The 24,779-nt window shown below is 51.7% G+C and overlaps 1 protein-coding gene across 1 annotated transcript in view; it reads left to right on the forward strand.

Annotated features, from left to right (window-relative positions):
• The first annotated feature begins 471 nt into the window (after positions 1-471).
• The window catches only part of LOC119090850 (UDP-N-acetylglucosamine transporter), an 84,184-nt gene continuing 59,876 nt past the window's right edge, over positions 472-24,779 (forward strand). The window contains exons 1-7 of the mRNA XM_037213588.1: positions 472-559; positions 3,947-4,223; positions 5,886-6,040; positions 6,590-6,712; positions 7,093-7,258; positions 10,132-10,250; positions 12,348-12,543. Of these exons, the coding sequence (XP_037069483.1) occupies positions 4,037-4,223; positions 5,886-6,040; positions 6,590-6,712; positions 7,093-7,258; positions 10,132-10,250; positions 12,348-12,543 (946 nt within the window). The 5' untranslated portion in view covers positions 472-559; positions 3,947-4,036. The remainder of the gene's footprint in view (positions 560-3,946; positions 4,224-5,885; positions 6,041-6,589; positions 6,713-7,092; positions 7,259-10,131; positions 10,251-12,347; positions 12,544-24,779) is intronic.

A 24,779-nucleotide genomic window follows, 5' to 3' on the forward strand; every position in this document is an offset into this window, starting at 1 on the left:
CCTCTCTCTCTCTCTCTCCTCTCTCTCTCTCTCTCTCTCCCTCTCTCCTCTTCCTCTCTCTCTCTTCTCTTCTCTTTTCTCTGTCTCTGTCTCACACACGCTCCCACGTATCCCAAAGTCTGTCTGAGGTCAGTAAGGAATTTTAAAGTCATCAGCCACTGCACAGTCCTCGTCGTCAACCAGACCAGTAGTGCGCTGAGTTTATCGTGTGAGGGGGGCTATCAAAAACACATAGTAGTGTTTTACTGTTATATATATATATATATATATATATATATATATATATATATCGCTCTCTCACTGCTCACTCTCTTTAGAAACTCTTTAGAAACTTTGGCAAGCAACCCTGGGACTTTGGGTGAAGGCGAATAATTGGTAATATGGTAGCCCTAATGGGAAGCGCAAGCGATGCGCAAACCGGCGACCTTCCGACGTTCTCAACTTTACACCCAGTGCAGGCTGAAAGGCGTCCTTTCCGTTCTTTCCTCACTGTTGTGCGGCTTTGCGTCGTTCGGGAAGGCGCAGAAAGTTGTTTGCGTCGTCAATTCTATTTTCACCGGTATGCGAATAGTTTTTTTAGCTTTTAGCAACTTAAGCTGTTACATTCAGTGTGCTTTTTAAAGAATTATATCGATATTATGGTGAATGACCTATTTCGGCTTATGCATAAGTAGATCTGACAAAATAAGGGCCAAGTCTAGTCAGTGTTCGGGAAAAACGGTACCGTTTCATGAACTGAGCTGTGGCCAGCTTAGTTACCTTGCTATTCATATGCTACTATCAATTAGGAGGGGTTGATAGTGGTAGTGAAGGGATGCTTTACATTTGATGATATTGAAGCAAGCATCAAACACAATGAAACAAGTTTGTTTGTGACTATAAGCTAATTTGTGAAATGGAAAAGACTATTCTAGACAGCACAGTTCTTTGCTTACTAAACATGCTTCTCAAAGCACCATGCATTTATTACATCATTGCACCTTGCACTGCATTGATGGGCAGACAATTGGCTTTTGGTCTTGATCATAGCATCACTTATGGGATGACAGGATTTGAGTGATGTTATTATAATGTTATGAATACACAACAAGTTAACTTTGAAATGTTTTTCCTGATATTCCTTTCACTATTTGTGTGGGTGTGTGGCTTAGATCTCAAAAAGGGCAGGGTTGCAAATAGCACTGAAAGGTCTTTGAGGTGACCTCCTGAGTTCAAAACCCCATGTAAATGGGGAACATTTTCTTTAAGCTGCCAAGGCTCATGGTCATGGAAAGGATGTCATACAGTGCTGCTGATGGCCTTAGACGGGATCATATCTATCCCACAATACTCACTTCTTTTTTGAGTGCATGAAGATAAAGAGTAAAATATCTTGGGATCTAGCACATCAAGAAATCCCCCATATTTCAGACATGTTGTCAGTGCTAGAAAGTAACTTGCCAGTCTGCAACAAGTCCATCCCCTGCACTGAATGCTAACAGGATATTGGTGGTGTCGAACTTGTGCTTATGTGTGCCAAACTCAAGCCAGGCCAAAATATAATGCCTTCATGTTGCCTGTATGTGAAGAGAGTACGTTCAAGAACATGTTTGCCCAAAATTACTTTTGCAACATCATGATTCATTGAAACATTGACCATGTGCTGAAGTTGGCAGTAAATATGCACCAAACAATGTTCAGATTAATAGCACACATGAGTTAATATTGATGATTATAATACTTGATCATGAAATGGCAGCAAGGCTGCCTAGACCCCATGAAGCATAGCTGCAAAATGCATCATCCCCAAAGTAGGTATCATTTATTCACATCTTTACTTACTTGTGCATTTCTCTGCAATGCACATAATGTGTAGTTTGTACCTACCATATGCACATTTGATGCAATGATATCCATTGGTTTAGGTGCCACTGCCATTTATGAATGCATTGCTGGCTGATAAAGAGGCTGTAGTGTGTCATGTGTGTTGAAGTGCTTAGAGCCCTAAATAAGTTGAAGCACATACCCTGTCAACATGCTATAGGCATGCAGCCAGAAATTAAGAAAGGATGTTATGGGTTCATGGCTCATTTATCATACTTACATTTTAAGGTCTCATGACAGCACATAAGATACTGACATCTAAAATAAGACACTTAGGCACTGTACAGGGCCCCTAGGACTATTGTTGGGGAGAGGGGGGGTAAGGCAGGGATGCTTGCAAGGTAGTTTGACCACCAGGTTTGCCCCCTCTCCCAGGCCATTCGCTACAGTTTGAATACACCCAGGTACCTGTTTATTAAATGGGCAGCAAACCCAGAGGAAGTTGCCATGCTTTGAGGTTATCACAAAAACATTGAATTTTGCACAGGTATTGCTACTGCTTGTCATGATGTAGCATTCACAGGAACACCCTGTTGGATGCAGAAGCAAATTATTTTCATGACATCTTGGGGGCTCCCCTCCCCATCCGAAAAATGCTGTGAAAGCTATAGATAGCAGTAAGCAGAAGCGTAGCTGCCACCATTTGGCGTCTGATTTCCAATAATCAACAAGCTAGAGTATATAAGTACATTAATATGGGGGGTTGGCCCACATTGCTGGTAAGGTTGACAAGACTTTAATGCTCATGATGACATGGAGTTTGTCTCCTTTGCTTATGCTGTAGTGAACTTTCCATGTACTCTACTGGATTGTCATGACTAGGTCTGTATTGCTGCAAGCTATTGTAACTCCTCACACAATTTAGTACAAGAGTAGCTTGGGCTCTTAGTCTGCCGAGCAAATACTTTGGTTTCAAGTAGATGAAACCAATGTAAGATTTCCTGAGCCTGATCAGGTTTGATTGTATCATCATAACAGTTTTAAGAAAGGCCCTATACTTCCAGCTTTCAAGTAAAATGAATTCATAAAATGAATAGCAGTCATAAGATTGATGACACTTAGACTACCTTGGAACCATTTTATTGATAGCAGTGCCACATGTCATGGGTAAAAGATGTCCTAGTGTTCTGGGTTTTTGGGTATATTAAGTTTGTAAAACAGCCTACTTTCTAGATACTGGGAGGCATTGGTTAAGCTGATATAATGTTGGAGGACAGTAGGACGATCCACCCATAGAAGCGATTTCTGCACAATGTTATGTACCCGCTGCCTGGGTGTTATAGGCAGTCGTGTGTCTGCCTCATGACCCATGTTCATCCCAGTGGTCCTCTGAGAGTGTCCTCAGAGAGCTGCATGAAAGTTAGTCTTTCAATTCTTTGTGGTGAGATGACCTCACTGAAGGGGAAAACTTCTGGTCAGGGTCATGGAGTAGGCTTCTCTGGCAAAGTCAGTTTTTTAAAGATTTGGTCAGAACCTTTCAGATGAATACATTTCTGGGACCCAAGCCCACATTGCGCAGCTCTTTGCACAAGCCCTGCTCCACCATGTGGTCATAGGGTGGCTGGTGCCTCCAGTCGCAGGTCACCTCAGGCAAAGACAAATACTGGGCGCATAAATCGACTCGAAGCCATCTCGCCAGGGGTGGGTGGATCAGAAGCCAGACGCTTTAACCAACTGAGCTATCAGCACTGATGTGTTCGCTAGGTTTGTTTATTGGACACCCAGACCCTGCCTTTGCATCATAGCGTTCCTTTTAGTAAACTGGTGAAACAGTAAACTCATTGTACTTAATAAAAGGTATGCTCATACTCATCCACTAACTGATATTGGATAAGTGAAATGCTCATTGGAACGAGCCAAATGCCAGGAAGTGTCCATGTGTGGCTGTATACACTGGCCGGAAAACGAAGCAATTTTTTCATCTCCAATGTTTGAATACTATCCCATATGACTGAAAAATCCTGTCAGCATGTCATTCCATCGACAATATGTGAGGAGTGATATACATGGCATGTTCGAGCTGTGTACATATAAGCTCAGTGCAGACCACAGGCTGGCAGCCATTCTGCTCTTTGTTCTGCAGGCCTTGGGCGGAGGTCACCGGCCGCAGGTGGTGTGCGTGTGAGGCCGCGGGGGGGCGGCGCCCGCCGGCTGTCGGCAGCGGCCGGCCGACATGGCCGCGCGGGCCGTCAAGTGGCTGGCGTTGGCCGTCATCACGCTGCAGACGACGGCGCTGGTGCTGGTGCTGCGCTACTCGCGCGCCAGCACGCCCGGCCCGCCGTACCTAGCCAGCACGGCCGTCCTGCTCACTGAGCTCTGCAAGCTGGTCGCCATCGTGGTCACCATCTGGCTGGAGAACGGTGAGTGTCCCCGACCGCCCGACCACGCACGGCGGCCCAGGCCGAGCGTCCGCATGGACTGTGTGTGCGTGCGTGTGTGCGTACGTGTGTGCGTGCGTGTGTGCGTACGTGTGTGCGTGCCACTCCAGGCATGGTACGTTGGACGTCTCACGACGGTGCTGCATGCGGCGCTCTCGTGTCCGCATGCTCGGTAATTGCGCGTCTGTACGCTACACTCATGCCATGTGCACCGGGTTCCTGGCTATAGGGATTGTGTATGCCGGAGGCGAACTACGTGCAGCGTACCCAGCCACGTTACTGTGGCATGCTCGCTTCGCTGACCCACTATCCGACAAGAACTCGGGCGAATTCTTGCCCAACTTTGATATGTCTTCGGTTTTACCTGCAAAAGATGATGGGACAGATTTAGCTTCAAAGGGCATGCTTAATAAACGTCGCCATAGATGCATGCGCCACCTGGGTGCTTTTATGACACAGCCTTTGAACACAGACATGACACAGCCTTTATGAGCCTCTGTCATGTGTGTACTGACAGCCTGTGTGAGCCTGTATGCTGTGTGTACTGTCACAGCCTATGTAAACCTATGTGGCATGTGAGTACTGACAGTCTGTGCGAGGCTCTGTGCCATGTGTGTACTGACAGCCTATGTAAGCCTATGTGGCATGTGAGTACTGACAGCCTGTGTGAGCCTCTATGCCATGTGTGTACTGACAGCCTGTGTGAGCCTCTATGCCATATGTGTACTGACCCCAGCTGTGTGTCATATGTGTACTGACCCTAGCTGTGTGCCCTGTGTGCACTGACCCCGGCCGTGTGTCGTGTTTGTGCTGACCCCAGCTGTGTGCTGTGTGTGTACTGACCCCAGCTGTGTGCTGTGTTTGTGACCCCAGCTGTGTGTCGTGTGTTTTCTGACCCCGGCCGTGTGCCGTGTGTGTACTGACCTTGGCTGTGTGTCGTGTGTTTTCTGACCCCGGCGGTGTGCCGTGTACTTTCTGACCCCGGCCGTGTGTCGTGTGTGTACTGACCCCGGCCGTGTGCCGTGTTTGTACTGACCTTGGCTGTGTGTCGTGTGTGTACTGACCCCGGCCGTGTGCCGTGTGTGTACTGACCCCGGCCGTGTGTCGTGTGTGTACTGACCCCGGCCGTGTGCCGTGTTTGTACTGACCTTGGCTGTGTGTCGTGTGTGTACTGACCTTGGCCGTGCGTCGTGTTTGTACTGACCCCCGGCTGTGTGCCATGTGTTTTCCGACCCCGGCCGTGTGTCGTGTATGTACTGATCCCGGCCGTGTGCCGTGTGTGTTCTGACCTTGGCTGTGTGTCGTGTGTGTACTGACCTTGGCCGTGTGTCGTGTTTGTACTGACCTTGGCTGTTTGTCTTGTGTGTACTGACCTTTGCCGTGTGTCGTGTATGTACTGACCCCCGGCTGTGTGCCATGTGTTTTCTGACCCCGGCCGTGTGTCGTGTGTGTACTGACCCCGGCTGCGTGCCATGTGTTTCTGACCTTGGCTGTGTGCCATATGTGTTCCGACCTTGGCTGCGTGCTGTGTGTGTACTGACCCCGGCTGTGTGCCGTGTGTGTTCTGACCTTGGCTGTGTGCTGTGTGTGTACTGACCCCGGCTGTTTGTCTTGTGTGTTCTGACCTTGGCTGTGTGGTCGCAGGCCGCTCGATCGGCCGGCTGGCGTCTGTGATCGGCAGCGAGGTGCTCGGCAAGCCGCGGGAGACACTTCGTCTATCTGTGCCCAGCTTTCTCTACACCATCCAGAACAACCTGCAGTTCGTGGCGCTCACAAATCTGGACGCGGCCACCTTCCAGGTCGGTAGGGAGGGCCCATCCGGGCTTCTCAGGCCAGTCCTGAGCCCTCTTCGGGTCAGGCCTGAGTCTTCAGCTCAGTCGTGGGCCATTCTCAGGTCAGTCCTGAGCCCCCAGGTCTGCCCCGCGCCCTTCTCAGGCCAGGCCTGGGCCCGTCTCAGATCAGTTCTGTGTGCGCCTCACACGCAGGGCGCCGCGCTGTCCCCCGATGCGGCCTTCCATTGGGATAATCTAGGTAACCTGTAATGCCGAAACAGGCGCTCCACGAACCTTTCGTTCTTCAAACCGCATGCCACTGTGCTGTATATCTGCTGCAAATTGCCGCCAGTGAACCAAACGATCAATGCTGGTCCTTTGGTGTGTTGTGGATGTTTCTCTTCATGCCAGTGTTGAAGGCTCATGTGTCCCAAGTTCCTTCTGTTTTCATCCGTGTGGATACGCGTTTTGCTTGGCTGCATTGTGGTATTTACCACCACATCGCTAGCGTCACATAGTCGGTGTGCCCTGAAACCCCAATCATCATCATCGTCACGATATGATGCGTGCCGTCAGGTGTCGTACCAGCTGAAGATCCTCATGACGGCGCTGATGTCTTCGCTGATGCTGAAAAAGCGGGTGCGGCCGCACCAGTGGCTGGCATTGGTCGTGCTGGTGACCGGTGTCTGTCTGGTTCAGGTTGGTCTTTGTCGCTGCTGTGCTTGCTGGTGACCGGTGTCTGCCTGGTTCAGGTTGGTATTCGTTGCTGCCGTCCGTGCTGGTGACCGGTGTCTGTCTGGTTCAGGTTGGTCTTTGTCGCTGCCGTGCGTGCTGTCCCACAAGCCAGTGGAGGTTACACGGGAGGTCTACTCTGCGCTGAGAGTAGTTTGGTGTGGTTTGGTCAGTGTATAGTCAGTTATCACCCGCACTGAGCATGGCCCGACAGGGTCTGGGCTGAACAAGGTGTGGTTGGTGTGGGCGGTGGAGGCTAACTATGGCACGGTCCCGACCTAAACGGCCTGCTGTAGCGTCCACCATGCGTGGCGTGAGCGGGCGCTGACCTGCCGGCCCGTCGGCAGGCGCCGCGGGCCGACCCGGCCGCCTCCCCGGAGAGGGGCAGTAGCCTGCTGGGCCTGTCGGCCGTGCTGGCCGCCTGCGTCTCCAGCGGATACTCCGGCGTGTACTTCGAGCGCGTCGTCAAGTACGGGCCGCCGCAGTCCCTCTCCATACGCAACCTGCAGCTCTGTACGTAATGTAGAACATGTGACGGTCATGCCCCAGCCTTGGCCGCCTGCCAGATATGAAGAGCTCTGCCCAGGCGCTGTTTCGTTGTCCTTTTCTGGCGCCGTCAATGAAATGTCGCCAAGTTGCGCGGCTGTCACGAGATGCCACCACCGGTGCATTTCATAGCCGCGATGGGTTCACTTTACTCGTGTTGATTACGGGTTGTAGATAAAAGTACCTATGGGAAAAGCGTGCATGGCAGTTAATCATAGGATAAGTTCGTTTGCTGTTCTTAAGTTCGTAACGATAATGTGCGTAGGGCACAAAGCTGGTGTAAGATGAAGTTCATGTTACCACATGAACTGTCAAGCGGAAGTAGAGAGTATAACTGCCAAAATGGTTCAGCGGGAGAAAATCGCAACAAAAACGTTCGTACGCGTATAACTTTGCGAGAACAATTCCGTACGCAGCTGTTCGGACGCAAACATGGTTAGGAATGCAGTTCAAATGTCGAAAGTGTAGACGGAGAACCTGACATGTCGATGCGATAGGTAAGAACGCAAAGTTCGCACACAAATGTGCCTGAAGGACAAGGTTTTGACAACGGACGTACTCAAAAGGATGTGTGCAGATGCGTACCGGAAATTCGAATGCAGATCCCCACGGTTGGCACGGGGTGTGAAATAAAGGGTCACTGGGGGGATCGCCTCCCGTTAATCGCAGGGAAGACATATGGCGAGTAGCGGCGTACAGTGCCAACTGCTTAGGTCAGATCAAGTATTAGGATCGTTATGCTGCTCCATATCATGAACCTATACGCCGTCCGGCTCCCCGCAAACCAACCTGAATCAATGTGGAGCATTGCAAAACGTCCCGTGAATGGAAGGAACGATGAAACATCAAAAGATTATGATGCTGATCACGCGGAGTGCTTGTTCCCTTGATTTATCACCCTGACGGGGACAAACAAGGTTATTATCAAAGCGGTTGCTGCCGGTGCGTCTCTCTCGACTTCTGGGCCGTAGTTTCTTTCATATAGGCAATCACATACCGGGCGTCCCCTGCGCGTCTGCCCGCCGTGTTCCACAAACGAGCTGACTCCTGCTGCGGCCGTCAGCTGGCGCGCTCCGGAGGCGCCAGCGAGAGACATGGACAGGGACGGCGTCAGGGTGATAAATCAAGGGGAGCCACAAACACACCGAGTGATCTGCGGTGTGATTTTGAGTTTTTTTTTGCCGGTTCCTTCCATTCGAGGGACATTTTGCAACGCTCTCTTTGATCCAGGTTCATTTGCTGGGCGCCGGACGACGTTTAGTTTTACGATTAGCTCTTTAGGGCTCTTTATGCCTTTATGGTGACTTTAATATGGCTCTTTCAGTTCAAAGCCTCATAAAAATGTGGGGCGCTCCCTGTAAGCCATGCTGCGGAGCACAAATTTCAGCGGAATCTGAGAGCCGACTGTACATAGTTTGATACGTGGGCGGCTGGTCTTCCCGGAACACTCCTCCATATGAGTAATATCCATGGAAACTGGCTGCTTTTTGTTTAATGCTTATGAACTGTTCGTACTTTTTCACTGGAACGTTATCCGTTACGAACCTTAGCTTGCGTGCAATGCTTACGAGTAACTGCATGCCTATTGATGGATGCGAAATTCCTCCATGTGGACTTGTCAATGCGAATGTTTAGCATGTGTACTTTATACTTTATGAGCATTGCTTCCGAGCTTTTGCGTACATATTTTTGTCAATCGAATTCATTCCATTAGGAACCTTGGCGTGCGTGCAACCATGCGAATTTTTGTCAATGCCAATATTTCACATATACTTCATACCATACGAGTCTTTGCTTACGAACTTAGCGTACCTACTTTCGCCGTACGAACTTAGTACCTCACGCTCGTTTGTCTACGAAAAAAATGGTGTATTTACTTGATGTGCTTTTGCGTACTTAGCGCACTTCTTAACGCACCTTTCCATACGTGCGTTTGCTCTAAAATCATTGATTCAACGGCAGGCTCATCACACTATCGGGCGTCCATGTGTACGCCACCTGTTACTCCCTAAGCTGTCCTTCCGGTGCTGCGGATGTTGACGTTGTCTGCTCTGGTGGCTGGAACACTTTGCGGTGTTTGTATAGCGTTCTGCTGTCACGCCAGGGGTCAGAAGGCCTGGGATCATCAGCGGCACGTGGTTGCGAAATAGCTGTAGGAAGTAATCATTTGAATTTTTGTCTATGTTGCGATGATTCTAGTGACCTTCTTTGTTTCGCGTGTTAATGTTCCCGCGCTCGTGTCTCTGGTATTTGTGCGACATTTCCAGATGGCGTTATGGTCCATGTGTGATTACCGGCCTGTGTGGGAGTCTACGGCCGGGGCCCGTGTGTCTCGTGCCGTGCTGACCTCTGACCGCGTCCCATCCCGCGGCTCTGCCGACATCTGACCATACCCCACCCTGCGGGTCTGCTGACCTCTGACCGTGTGCAAACCCGCGGGTCTGCTGACCTCTGACCGTGTGCCAACCCGCGGGCCTGCCGACATCTGACCATGCCCCACCCTGCGGGTCTGCTGACCTCTGACTGTGTGCCAACCCGCGGGCCTGCTGACCTCTGACCGTGTGCCAACCCGCGGGCCTGCTGACCTCTGACCGTGTGCCAACCCGCGGGCCTGCCGACATCTGACCATGCCCCACCCTGCGGGCCTGTTGACCTCTGACCGTGTGCCAACCCGCGGGCCTGCTGACCTCTGACCGTGTGCCAACCCGCGGGCCTGCTGACCTCCGACCGTGTCCCACCCCGCGGGCCTGCTAAGCTCTGACCGTGTCCCACCCCGCGGGCCTGCTGACTTCTGACCGTGTCCCAACTCGCGGCTCTACTGACCTCTGACCGTGCCACAGCCGTGTTCTCGCTGCCGTTCGGTGCGGCGGCCGTGCTTTTCAACGACGGCGCGGCCGTGGCTGAGCACGGCCTGCTGCACGGCTACACCCGCTACACCTGGCTCGTCATCGTCCTGCAGGTGAGGTCGGCCGCTATGGCCGCGTGCTCCACGCTGCTGATACCGGACTTACCGTGCCCCATCGCTGAGTGGCTGTTGAGGAAGGGCATGTTTCGTTCGCCGTCTCATGTCGATGCCGTTGCGGTTCGTTTAGCCAGTGCCCACAATAGGGAGCTTTTGTCCACGACGTTGTGTGCCTGACCCGGGGTTTGAGTGACGGATGGTTTGACCCGAGCAACCCCTCATAGACCAGCTGGTGCTGGTCTGCCGGGAGCAGCTATGTGATAGTATCGTATGGTGGGTGCAAATTGGCCAATGTGGGTGTGAGTGCAGTGGGTGCAGATCCAGACTGATGGGAACGGCCGTTCCATGGGATTGTATGGTACTTGACTATTCCACAGCGAAGCTGTGTGCTCAATCGCTACGTTAGAATGAACTACTTGGTGGGATGGTTCACCGCACACGCAACAGACTGCCTAGAATGTGCTCTGCATCAAAGCCCTTGCAAAACATTCAGAATGCGCGGCCCTTTGTAACATGGTTTGGTGCACATTCTGCCAACCTTGCATGTGATAGGTTGCCCACAGCGATTGCAGTCATCTGCCGGATGTGAGGTGATGGCTGTGGCAGGCCGGTGGACGTGGCCGTCCCGCAAAACCGCAGACATCGGGTTACATCAGTGTTCCCCTTGCTGCATACCAGTAATCTCTTGGTTGGGAGAAAGCGACATGGGTAAAGTGGTTCTCGATGTAATTCTCTAAAGAGTACATTTTACTGTTTGTGTGTGGTCCCAGTTACTGCCGACTTGCCAGCTCGTCTCTGCGCAAGCGCGTCAGGTTAAGCAGTCGGATGCATTGTTGCGGTAATAAACACGGATGTAAAGTGAGTCGAGCTGGTCTCCGTTGACGTCTTTGTTGCGTCATGTGCTCGCTACATGGCGATGTGTGCCCCCTCGTCACTGGCGCCCACGCGACCAGTCTTGGTCTGCCGTCCGTCAGCTCTTCCTGGAAGCCTGTCAGGTCTGTCGTCTGTCGGGTACTCGGCGATGTGAATTTAACCACAGCACAAGCGAAGGCGGTGCTAGCAGAATCCGGCAACGTTTTTTATTCTTCAAAATACCAGCATCCCGACTTGCCCAGCTGTCTCCGGCACAGCCGTGCGGCCCGCGGGGCTGTGCTAGCTACACGCATTGTACATAAGTGGTGCTTTGCACCTCGCTTTAGATGCACGTCTGCATCCACTCTGGTTGCCGAACTGTTGCGGTACGCGAGCACGCATGACAACGGGTGCGTTTGTCGTGACCGATGATGTGTCGTGACCTGCCGCACTGTAATCGCACCCCGGCGCCACGCCATTCTCCATTCAGTGATCTGCCAAGCGGGTCAGCCTCTTGTAACTGCGGCTCGTGGTGGTCGAGATGTAGACATGGTTTCGAAATGCTGTTCGCCTGTCGCGCGCGGGTCATCTGTCACACCGCCAACGTCAAACCAGTGGGCTAAAGCCGCGCCTTGCGCCAGGTACCGTTCGCCGACCTGACCCGCGCGACACTTGCCACTGCGAACTCCGCGCGTGCATCGTGAGAAACTTTCCCCAGTCACCAACACACCATTCAGCCCGACTCGGCGAACGTAACTGAGAACGAGCGGAAAGACGCGCTTTCATCATATGGCATATAAGTCATCCAACATGCACTAGAGTTGTTAAATGTCTGACAATTTTAGCGCGCGGCTGCGGAGCGTAAGCCAGCATCTGCCCCCGCTTGGTTGTCTTTCGTGCCACAAACTTCTTTCGTGGCCAGCGAGACGAACCACACGATAGAACCAACCGCTTCTGCTCAAACATTGCCGGGGCATTGGACGCATCCAGCCGGAGGAGACCACTGTCTTCCCCACCTGACGCGCCGTAGCATGCCCGACGTCTGCGCTGCACACCGCCCGGTCTGGGCCCTCACGGCACGTCCCCCGGCAGGCGTTCGGTGGACCGCCCGTTATCGGCCCTTACGGCACGTCCCACGGCAGGCGTTGGGTGGACCGCCCGTTCTCGGCCCTCACGGCACGTCCCACGGCAGGCGTTCGGTGGACCGCCCGTTCTCGGCCCTCACGACACGTCCCCCGGCAGGCGTTCGGTGGACTGGTCGTCTCGCTGACCATGAAGTACGCCGACAACATCCTGAAGGGATTCGCCACGTCCATCTCGATCCTGCTGTCGGCGCTCGTCTCCTGGGCGCTGCTTGGCGACGTCCAGCCCAGCTGGTCGCTGGCGTGCGGCGCCGGCCTGGTCGTCTGTGCCACGTTCGCCTACGGCTACAGCCCGCGTCCGGCGCCGGCGCCGCCTCGCGCCCAGGTCGACTGAGCGGCGGCGGCGGCGGCGGCTGTACGGCGGTCGGCGCCGTCTGTGGGCTGCCTGGGGCCGGAGCACCCGTGACAGGGCCGGGCGCAGGGACGCCGGCGGCTCGGCTGCGGAGCAGCGACACGGTAGCAGCCCCGGCCGCTCCGCCGGACCACGCGGCGGTTGACCTGACTCCCTGCGGACACCGACCGACACAAACGGCATCGGAGCCTAGCGGCAGGCGAGCATGGCATCTCCGGTCTCAGTCATCGGACCACACCTCCCTGACCACGCCTGTCTAAACCGTCGTTTGTCAGCTTCCTCCTGGCACTCGCCCCTGGGTGTGTTATGCAACGCATTGGCGTTGACGGTGTCAAACAGATTTTGCAGTACGGCAAGGGATGAAAAGCAGCTTAATGACGTTAATCCTAGGCCGTCGTTACGTTATGCTAGACCATTATTTGGTATTTAGTGTGACAGTTGTTTTATCAAGCATGTTCTGCTAACTCGCTGTGTTTGGGATGCAACAGACAACCTCCCTTCTTGGTAACCACATGTTGTACCACATGGCAGAGTGAAATGGATGGGCTTCAAAAATCCCTACGTTATGCACCGTTGCAGTTCTCAGGTGGGCCTCGTCAGTCAGGGTCCGCTGGAACTGCTCCAGGTGTCAGCAGCTCTGGTTGTCAGGCGAGCCTCGCCAGTCAGGACCCGCGGGAGCTGCTCCAGGTGTAAGCTGCTCTGGTTCTCCAGCGGGCCTCAGTCAGGGCCCGCGAGAGCTGCTGCAGTTGTCAGCGGCTATGGTTCTTAGGCGGGCCTCGTCAGTCAGGGTCCGCGAGAGCTGCTCCGGGTGTCAGCGGCTATGGTTCTCAGGCGGGCCTCGCCAGTCAGGACCCGCGGGAGCTGCTCCAGGTGTAAGCTGCTCTGGTTCTCCAGCGGGCCTCAGTCAGGGCCCGCGAGAGCTGCTGCAGTTGTCAGCGGCTATGGTTCTTAGGCGGGCCTCGTCAGTCAGGGTCCGCGAGAGCTGCTCCGGATGTCAGCGGCTATGGTTCTCAGGCGGGCATTCGCCTACCCGGGCGGCGCCCCAGCACTCGCTCGGAGGCCGGACGGCTGGCCAGGCCTGAGTGGGGCCGCATTGTCGCAGAGGCATTGTCGCTCCCTTCTGGCGCAAACTCCAGGCTGGATTCTAGTCTCTGACAAACCAGTTAGTCGACTCTGTATGACCGTCGCTGTATGCCTAATGAAGGTTTCGTGGGACAGGACATGCACGCGCGCCGGTGCATTGATTGAAGGTGATGGCATTTAGGCGGGTGGCCTCCGAACACACGGCGAACGCCCTTGTGCCAGTAGACAGCCAGAGATACCCAAATTCACTGCAGTTGATAGCTGATGTCAGATGATGTGGGTGCTACTTGTATTATGCGTATCGCGTTAAATTTCTAGAATAACATCATTCCGAGAGGCTCATTAGTCAGGGTTTGTTCAATTCTTAAGTGAAGTAAGTGCACGCCCTTTCCCAGCAGCACAAAGTTTTAGGGCAGCAGTTACAGGTATGTGCGTGCTTATGTGGAATTCATCATATATGTAGTGTGGGTACAGTTCGTTTACAAATGGCCAGTGTATTTTACTCAGCTCATCATGCAATGTGATATAGCTTGTGACGCATCTGAGAGGACTGCTTTTCACGTCTGGCCGCTGGTGCTTGTCTGGGGTGTTTTTGTCTAGATCGGTCTTGAGTATTTGACCACATATCCGACTTCACCCGTAAGTTGGTTTGCCCTGCTAGTCTGGCGTTTACTTATATGTAGTCACGTGTGATGCAAGGTTGCGAGATCCGGGCCATGCGATTGTGCCATCGATTTGCGTCGTAGCTGGTTATCTGTTGCCTTTCATGTCGAGACCCGATCATTCGTTTGGCGGCATGATTACCGCACTGCCGTGCCTCAGGGGTTTCACACTCGGTTCCAATGAGATTACACCGTGTTGCCATTGTTTTATCTAGTCACAGCGGGGTCTTGCCTTCAGATTTGTCCTCAGTCATAACCGCTGTTTGGCATGATTCCCCGTCTGCACGCTGAAAACATCCGTCGCTAATGTAGACTGCAGGTGACGAAGTGTGAGTTGTGACCATGCGCTGCGTGTTTGCCGGGCTGGCCAATACACTCCGCCACGCGAGCGCGACCAGCTGTCTTTTGTCGGCGGCTGCCAGTACTGGCGGAGGCCACAGGAGTTTGCATGCGAAGTTAACTGAAGCCATGGTAAGTTAGGTGAGGCACTGGCGGCCGGTAGCATCGCCAGTGCCGCGGACCGGTATGAACCGGTATTAACCATCCGGTCAGCCCGACCATAACAGCGCCACATGGCTCAAGGCCAGCATGATCTTCACGAGGGTTGGCCCGTTTGGTTTCTGGAAGGCAACATGGCCGTTTTGACACCAAAACGGTCAGAACCGCCGTAACTGACTGCATGTTTTCTTTGTACCCGAAATCCTTAGTTCTCGAAGTGAGCGGCCGTTTTCCTTGAAAGTGATGCGAACGAATGCCGTGGAATGGTAACAGTGCTTCTTATTACATGAACGATCTCCGAGCATAGAGCCGCTCACAGTTCTGTGGTCCTCACTCAGTAGTGTTGATTGCGTAGCTGTGTGATTTCCATTCATTTGTGTTTATCGCGCAGTTGTGTAATTTCCAGTCAGTTGTGTTAATCGCGCAGGTGTGTGATTTTCACTCATTTCCCCCCCCCCCCCCCCCCCCCCGGCATGCCTGTATCATGATGTTACTGGCGCGCGCCTGAGGCCGCCCCTGCTTGCGCCGCCAGTGCTGCTGCACCTTGGTACGCCGCTGCCCCGACTGGCGGTGTACTGCCTGGGGCGCCGCCCGCCGGGGTCGGCGCCGCCCGCTCGCCCCGCGGGTTAATACAGTTGCCGTCTCGCAGCGCTCGTGTCTGGTCTGGGCAGACAGAACACGTAAGACTTGAATAATGCCTATCGATGAAAGCCGTCACGTTCAGGGTTGGCACAAAGCATGCGTGCCCTCGTTTAGCCTTCTATTGCAAGGTAAGGTAAATGACGTAATTTTTGTAAACGGAGGCCCAGATGCCCGCCCGGTGGCCCACCTCCCTCATTTTCTTTTTAACAACGGATTTAGCCCACTTTATTTTGGCAAAAAGATACATTTGTCTAATTCTGGTATTATATACCAAATAACGCTTAATTTGGTCATCATGGTAGTCGTGCAGGGGCGGATCCAAAGAGGTGGGGGGGGGGAGGGGGCAGTGTAGAAACGTACCCCTTCAGATCGGAAATAAAAAAACGCCAATTTAAAGACCGCCTGCGGGCGCCGAAGACGTTTTTCCGTAACGCCCACGAGCGGCGGCACGCATTTTTGCTTGCGGAAGACGGGGACGGGCTCAGGCAAGAACGACTTGGTCATTCCCGCGTTTCGGAGTTTTTCATTTTAATCCCTGGAGCCTTCAAAAGACGGTAGTAATAACCTTATTCCCCGGAGAAAAAACAGGAGAATAGAGAAAGCAGGTGCTTTGATGTTTCGGCAACATGCCTTTATTGAAACGAACAGCAGAACTTCCGCTATTCGTTTTGATAAAGTTGTATCGCCAAAATATCAACGCGTCTTTATCTCCATTCACCTGGTTTTTCTCCGATGAATAATGTTGTTACTACTGTCTTATCTTTAAGTATAATGGTCTTCGCAAACGCACTTGACAACTTACTCTTAACCTTCTTGTGTCTCATGACCTACGCGCGTGGAATGTGTTACTTCCTTTATCCGTTCAGCTTTTGCAGTTTTGGTCGTCGGTTTTCTGCATGCAACCATGTTTTATTAGAGTGGGAGCGTGGTGCTCTGTGTAGTGTTAAAAGTTCCATTTAAGACACTGTTTTGCTGTAATGTGCGAGCGGCGCACAAAAAGTCTGGTCTGAATTCGGCCTCGTACCACATTTTTTTAAAACAACTTTATGTCGAGCACCAACGGTTTATCCTGGCACATGATTTTTACGGTTACAAGGATCTTTCAGTTGAGTTAAGCAGTTAAGTACAAAAGCGGCAGGACTGCAGATGAAACAGCCTTCTCGAACCCCCTCGAGTTATGACATTCAGGTCGGCACCAAGTCAGGGACTGGTCAGCTCGAAGAACAGCATGCCTGGTTCACAGCTGTTGGCGCGGCGCATGTGGATCACGAATGGATAGGGCCCCAGAGTCATTACACTCGTACCACTGTCTCAAAAAGGGGAGTTTACGGTGGGCCTTGTAGTGACCCGAGTGCACCACGGCAGAATGGCTGATCACGCTGCACGGGCTGTACTTACAGTCCCTCGGTACGGCAGAGTATGGCGACAGGTTCAGACCACTGGCGGAAAAGTCAACAATGGTCATCATCTTGTCTTTGTTTTGAGCCCGCTGCAGCAAGAACCGTTTCATGTGCACTACAAGGATGCGCGAGAACCTCTGAATCAGGATGTTCTTCCGAGCCACTTCAAGCATGCGCAAGAATCCCTGAATCAGGGAGTTCTTCCGAGCCATTTCAAGGATGAGCGAGAACCCCTGGATGAGGAAGTTCTTCCGAGCCACTTCAAGGATGCACGAGAACCCCCGAATCAGGAAGTTCTTCCGAACCGCTTCCGACGTTTCTCGGACGTAAAGCACGTCGGCTTTTCATCTCCGTCAAGCACCTCTTGGCGAAAAGGTCAGGATAATCCTGTAATCGCACCTGGTCCCCTGGACGAGATCGGTGGGCTTAGGTCCAAGAACGAGTCGAACGGTATGGACTCGTGACCGCGGACTGCACCGCAGTGTGGACTAGACCTGCCAGACAAACAGATGAACTCGTGACCGCAGACTGCACCGCAGCGTAGACTAGAGTTGCCAGACAAACAGGTGAACATTTAGGTTGCGGAGGAGGAAGTGCAGGGCTCACGTTTATTGGACACAAACGAAAAGGCAGTGAAATATGAAATGACACACTTGTATGGAAACGAAGCTAAAAATAAATTTGTTTCAATGCATCCAAATGTGCTATAAAAGCAACGATGAGAATGGGCTTGTTGTAATTGGTGAATCAACACACGTGCTATTATATGGTTATTGCGCGCCGGCGGCGCACAAACACGTCCGTTGAATGGGTGCTTGTAGAATTATACGGGCAGGTTTAAATTTGATATGAAGTATTTGTTCTGAAGCATTTCAAAATGAAGTTAGAAATCGGTGTTTTTTTGGAATTCAAATTAATTATTCAGTTATCATTCATTTACTATTGATTACAAAAGGTACTTAGTTCGGAGAGGATCGCACCGATTAAAATTACTGGAACCGTCTCTGTAGTCATGGCCCGCAAACAACGTCCAAAAGAGATGGCCTTGGTATGATGGTCAACTTCTTCCCAGGCGTTTTTACCATTCCGGCCAAAAACATTGGGGGGGGGGGGGGACAAAACAACATTGGGATCAAGCCAGCTTCTGGTGGTCAGGACCCTCACTAAAGAATACAAATCGAAACCCGTGAGATGTACTCGTGTTGGCGCTGAATAAATACTTAAGCCAGCGATTACACCGTCATGTATGTGCGTATTTTAGCAAAACACTACGGAATATTACGTAACGCGGAAAAGCACTGACAGGAATCCAGAGCCGCCATAAAAGGAAGGACGCTTTGTTTGGTGCAAATAACCATTGCAGTCGAAGTGCCCTTAAACACTAGTATTTAACTGATGAAGTGCATGTTTAAGGTTTCTCTTAACCCTTATGTTTGGACGCATGAGCACACATACGTACACATGCATTCACAGGTGTACGTATGTGTTAACTCAGTCCAGAGACGCAGCCGGGGGGAGGACCAAGGGGACGTGCCCCCCTCCCCCCCCCACACACACATCTGAGCCAAGAGATTTTCACTAGGTACTGGGCGGTTTCGCATGAAGTGAGTCCAGTTCCTGGATTGGGAGAAAATCGACATCCTCGAGGGAACATTTTCCTACGTGTTTGCCGAAGTCTATGTGCCTGACAAGGATAGGGCCAGTGCACCTCTTTCGAGGGTTGTCCCATCTGGGCCGTGATTGAACAATGAAGTTGACTAACTTTACCAAGGTCATCATTGCCTCTAAGAGTGGTTGCGATTGTGATACATGCATCAAGGAAGGACCTGGCGTTGCTGTTGGCAAACTGGAAACGTTTGCTTATAATATCGTGGCAAAACACTCTCAAAACCGTATCGTGTTCATCTGAGCCCTGGTAATACACAATGCGGCTTGTGGCATTTCGTTAAACACTCTGCAAATACAGTATACAATAAAAGCAAATATAGACATAAGAAAATGAATAAAGTATTCGGTACAATGACAGCAAAATATGATTATACTAAACACTTGCTCAAATCGCCCTACACTGACAGATCACGAGCCAAATGAGGAGACAATGACTCCTGGGAAGGCGCAAAATGGGCTTCGATGTTGGCGCTACTACACACCCTAAACATCGACGAACCTCCCGCCCCGCTGCCATGCCCTGCATCCCACACAAACCCTATTGCCGTCACATGCCACGCTGTGCCTCGGCCCTGAGAACTCGTTTGAGTCGTTCAAGACGGGTTCGTTGTAATGGTTGGGTTAAATATCATGCCTCAGAACTTGTCGCGTGAAAAAGCCAAGGCTGCGAATCAGAACTACCCTCAGGCGAATCAGGGCCGTAACTGAGCTTGACTGACTATCACGGCCCGACAAGTTGTGAGACTTCCACCCTCCCCGCGGCCCAAGGAACTTCGGAGTTCCGGGGCCTCCATGTCCAAGTATGCGAATGGAATCAGCTAAGTGCGCCTGTGTCGGAGTGATGAGCGTCGGCCGCCGAGTCGGCTGTGGGGGAGTTCGGGCGGGCGGCGGGCGGCTGTGGCAGAGCTCGGGCGGGGGGCGGGCGAGACGCGGCTGCGGTAGAGCCCGGCGGACGGCGGGCGGAACGCGGCTGTGGTAGAGCTAGGCGGGCTGCGGGCGGGACGCAGTCGTGGTAGAGCTCGAGCGGGCGGGACGCGCCTGTGGTAGAGCTGGGCGGGCTGCGGGCGGGACGCAGCTGTGGTAGAGCTCGGGCGGGCGGGACGCGGCTGTGGGGTGGCTCGGGCGGGGGGGGGGGGGGGACGCGGCTGTGGTAGAGCTGGGCGGGCGGCGGGCGGGACGTGACTGTGGTAGAACTCGGACGGGCGGCGGGCGGCTTTGGCATAGCTTAGCGGTTGGCGGGCGGGGCGTGGCTGTGGTAGAGCTCGGGCGGGAGGCGGGCGGGACGCGGCTGGAGTGAGGGCCTCCCTCGCAACATCACGCAGTCAGGTCGAGCCGGCTCAGATCGGCTGCCGACAGCATCTGAAGCCGACTCACCTGGACCGACGGAGTGATGTGAAACGGCCGCCCACCTCGAACAGCGGAGCGGACAAGTGGGATGTGGGATATGACTGGGGTCGACTCTAGCTGCGCAGTTATAACGGAGTTCCGGAGATTATGTGACTACGATCTAAAAACCGATGTCCTCGGTCCCAAACATATCACCTTTGATACTTCCGTAGTGATGCTATGCGGGCATTTGACTATCAGCGGATATTTGATGGTTCATAGATTATCCACTAGGATTATGGATGGTCTCTAACATTCTAGGCTTTCAAAGACCGGAAGATCCCTGTCAGGGACATGGACAAATATATTGGATACCTTCATCCACGAATTGCAATTTCAGGCACCAGAAGCCTAGAAGTTATATGTGGAGCGACTGAGGAGTTATGCTTAGGAGTTGTGTGTGTGTGTGTGTGTGTGTGTGTGTGTGTGTGTGTGTGTGTGTGTGTGTGTGAGTGTGTGTGTGTGTGTGTGTGTGTGTGTGTGGTGTGTGTGTGTGTGTGTGTGTGTGTGTGTGTGTGTGTGTGTGTGTGTGTGTGTGTGTGTGTGTGTGTGTGTGTGTGTGTGTGTGTGGGTGTGTTTGTGTGTGTGTGTGTGTGTGTGTGTGTGTGTGTGTGTGTGTGTGTGTGTGTATGTGTATGTATCCGTGCGTGCATGTGTGCGTGCGTGTGTGTGTGTATGTATGCGTGCGTGCATGTGTGCGTGCATGCGTGCATGCATGTGTGCGTGCGTGTGTGCGTGTGTGCTTGTGTGTTTGCGTGCGGGTATGTGTACGAGTGTGGATGATATATTAAAAAGCTGACAGTTTTAAAAGAGGATTGAAAGCGCTATGAGGAGAAAAATGTGATATGGCTTCTACTACGAAATGTATTTTTACATATTCATATCCGTCACTCAACATATACGGCTGCATTAATTGGCGCGTAAGCTAGACATGTAGCGCATCCCATATCACCATCAGCCGTTTGCAATAGCGTGGTATAATGGCCTGACTTGAGAGAAGCAGTGATGTGACCCGCTTATCTGGAAGCCAACTCGTACGGCATACTGACTCTGGCTCACACATTTGGCCCTGGCGCTCTCACAGTCATTCATACCGCCTAATTGTTACCACACGTCTCGCGTCGGTGGACAGCTGGTGAGCCCTTAGACTCGTCAGTGTCACCGGTAAGAACTTGTGAAAGCCCTGCGTGACTTCCACCATGATGGCTTTTGAAAAGCGTTCCGTGAGGTGGCTCGTGACGATCTCCGCCCCCTATCCCAATACACACATTAACATGGCTTTGCCGACGAGTTTCTCAGACAGCAGTTTGAGCATGTCCTTCGCCGGCAGTATTTGCCCATTTTGGGTGCGCCTGAGGTTCTCTTGTATTGTGGCATGCTTGGTAGTGCCCCCAATGCTGTCACCGGCCCCCATACCATACGACGTGGTAAAACAGTCTCACAAGGCACCCTAAAGTCAGCCTCAGAGTGACATACATTGATGAAGTTGTCCTATTCTTCTGCATGTTGGCATTGCCGTCGGTAAATAAAGGTTTCTAACATTGGGCACTTAGGCACGAAGGTCCGAGACAAGTCGTTGCAAAACCGCCTGAGCCATGGCGATGTTACGCTTCGTACCACCAGAGATGAGACAGTAGCTCTGATGGCACAGCACGTCCCCCCCCCCCCCCCCCCCCAGCATGCTACGAACCGGTGTACACTGCACTGAGAGGAGTGCCAGTGAAAGCTTTGGGCCGCGTCTTGCGCTACGAGTGATTTATTTTCGGAGAAATCGGTCTGAGCAGCCACTTTGCCCTCACTGGCAGCAGCCTTTCCGCCGACGAAGTACTGACCCCGCCTATCAGCTACAAGATGGTGTTAAGTCAATTCTTCGATTGGCTGGCTAAAAGATCTCATGTCGACTTCCCTTAATCCGATGGATTCTACTAGCGCACAGCGATCCGTGCTCACCCACTGTTTATACCGAACCTAACGACCCATATGATCATCAGAGGTTGTACCACCCTCGCCAATATTCTCCGACTTACCAGAGAAAATGTGACGTAAAAAAATCAATTACTCCCTCCTGATCAGGGCAGTCCTCACAATCCGCCATCGCGCGGTCACGGTTTTCCGTGTCACATACCGTGTGGTCAAGGAGGTCACGGTATTTCAGACGAGGAAAGTCGAGAGCGGATATGAGCGGTAATGGATTATCATGATGTGTGCACACGTTTATCGAATGCATATCACTGCTGTCTGCCCAGACGCCGTGTTTCGGATGAAGTGTCGGAAATGTCGAGAAACGGACAGAAAGGTTTTTATGCCCGCTCATTAACGTCATATACTTCACGCAAGTTCCCCAAGACAAATACTTTTTGCGCCCTATTCTTGCTTCCATCGAGCTGTCGGACCGTGACATAGTCGTCCTTGCCCGGACACATCCGGCTGATCTGGTCCGATTCGTAAAACCTTCTCCTCGTCCGCCCTAGAGTTGCTCAGGCGTTTCCTCGTTTTGGAGACCTTTGAGACCATTTGACTTTTTCAGCTGGCGGTTCTTCCTGACCATGCACACGGGACCACCCTTTGCTGTTGTGCCGCCAGATAACATGTCAGTCCTTTGCCTTCGTAGCTTTTTATTTTTGCGGCGTGGGAAGTGGGCTTGTGAAGTACGATATTTGTAGGTTGACTTGCGCCGTAATTTGGTCCATCCTTGTCGATTTTTATGGAATGTGTAGCATGAAATATGCAGGGACTTCACCAAAATTGGGGTAAATCCCGCATAGACGGATGACCACAGCTTACAGCCCACAAGTAAGCCTAGAATGTTGTGTGGGAAAGAACTATATCAGTAAACTTTATGTAGTTAACGCCGTAGGGGAGAAATCAAAGCCATAACATAACGTTCCGTTGGGTTCTCGGGATGATAGTTTCATGTGCGCATGTTTTGTGTTGTCTAAAGAGTGTGTTTCGAGCATTCGTAGCACTCCTTACACAAACGTTTTGACAAATTGATGTGTTGCAAACATGACGGAGCACACACGTTGGAAAAAACAAGGCAAATTGAATGCATTACTTTCATAGTGGTGAACAGGGAGTCCAATGAGATTTCTCCTGCAGTAGCTGCTACTTCAAATCGAAATTCTGAGCTGTTCAGAATAATTTCGAGAAACCTGGCGTTACTGATCAAATCGCCCGCGTCGGATTTAACAATAAATGAAAGTACGAGACGGTGGCATGTTCCCTTTAACCAGGATACGTTGACTGCGTGTGGAACAGCTGAATACCATTTTGAAATATCCGCTTGCGTTGCCTGCAATCGAGATGTGCGGCGTTGGCGTTTGCCGTGGGCGCGGTGCACGTGGGTGATGCGCTCAGCGACGTCATATAGCCTCAGCACCTAAGTGCGTAGTAAAGCCCCAATGGCAATGACAAATATGGAATATGGAATAGTTACATCCAATGTTTCCTTGCCGCGCTCTTGTATGCACCTAGAAGCTATGATGCAGGCAGGTGGGTCAGTAAGGTATGTGAGGTAGGTGTCTAAAGGATATTCTGTTGTGCCGAGTTATAGGCAGTACCATACGTCTCAAAGTTTCTTATATTATGGCTTTCTTAGGATTCTGAGCATAAAACTGCTCGTCATTATCGAACTCAGCATTCGGATGATGATTTCAGGGCTGAAAAAGCTTTACATTGACCGGACATGATCGGTGACAAAGATGACACTTATGCGAGCCAAATGGTGACCAAAATTGCAAAAAAATGAAAGCAAACTTCGCCAGTCCAGACCATATTACGACAGGTCTTCTAGCTAGACGAAACTCAAATTATAGAATTGGTTCGTACCCGCTAATTCTCGCAGCCGAGCATGTATAGAACGCATGTCGAAACGTTGACGTTTCGCTATATGAGCAAGTTGAGCCATAAGATGCTGCCAAGTATTGGAGCCTTAATCAGGATAGTTTTTAGCAGGTGCCAGAAACGCATTACAAACTATCGTATATCAGTGCTGACGTCACAGATCAATAGTGACACAGTGGTTTTCCAATGCCCCTCAGATTAGTACCCCATGCACACATTTCTGTCAACATTAACTTCACATACTAAACAGCATAAAATATCAAATAACTAGGCTTATTACTAGTCGTAAGAATCGTGACTGACCGCAGTAACTTGCGACGAGCGTGATCAGTTTGCTATGCAGCGTTTTAAAGCGTCGTGCCATTTGAAATAGATGGGCTTGATTGCTCACCACGCGGAAATGCGTTGGGTTCAGTGCAGGGCTGTGGGCTGATGTTGGTTGTGTCCATGTCGTGAGAAGCTGACTGGCGAGAAGAGCGTAGCTAATCTCCAGTTTTTTAGGTAATAAGGTTCAAAAGCCCTGCCGACCAAGGAGGAGTGTTATTTGTGGATACCTGAGCTATAGTCTCAGAGGAAAACGAAGGCCATTGGAGCGGCGCATGTCAAGAATTCATTCGGGACTTTGTGCTGCTGGAAGCGAGAGCGGTTTTGAGATAAGAGGCCGAGCATCGCTGGTGTAGGCCTCTCACATTGCCTGCTGCACCTCAGACTTAGCGTACTGATCGGTGGGCAGGCGTGAGATAAAACGCTTTTAGTTGTTATCATATCGCATGTAAAGTAACTGAAGGTGCTAGAGGTGTCCAAAAATGTCGTTAGCATTTACAAATATTTATGTTGCATAGAGTTTGCTCTAAATAATTGCGATCATGTTAGGAAGTGCGAGCTCTGCACCGACCATGATTATGCGAAGATAATGAAGGTCGCCAACCATTTCAGCTGATTGTGCGATGACGTCATTAAACCAAAAGTGACATTGTTTCAGGTGTTCGCAGAACCAT

Source organism: Pollicipes pollicipes, unplaced genomic scaffold, assembly GCF_011947565.3.
Source record: "Pollicipes pollicipes isolate AB1234 unplaced genomic scaffold, Ppol_2.1 Scaffold_3088;HRSCAF=3622_pilon_pilon_pilon, whole genome shotgun sequence".
NCBI lineage: Eukaryota > Metazoa > Arthropoda > Thecostraca > Pollicipedomorpha > Pollicipedidae > Pollicipes > Pollicipes pollicipes.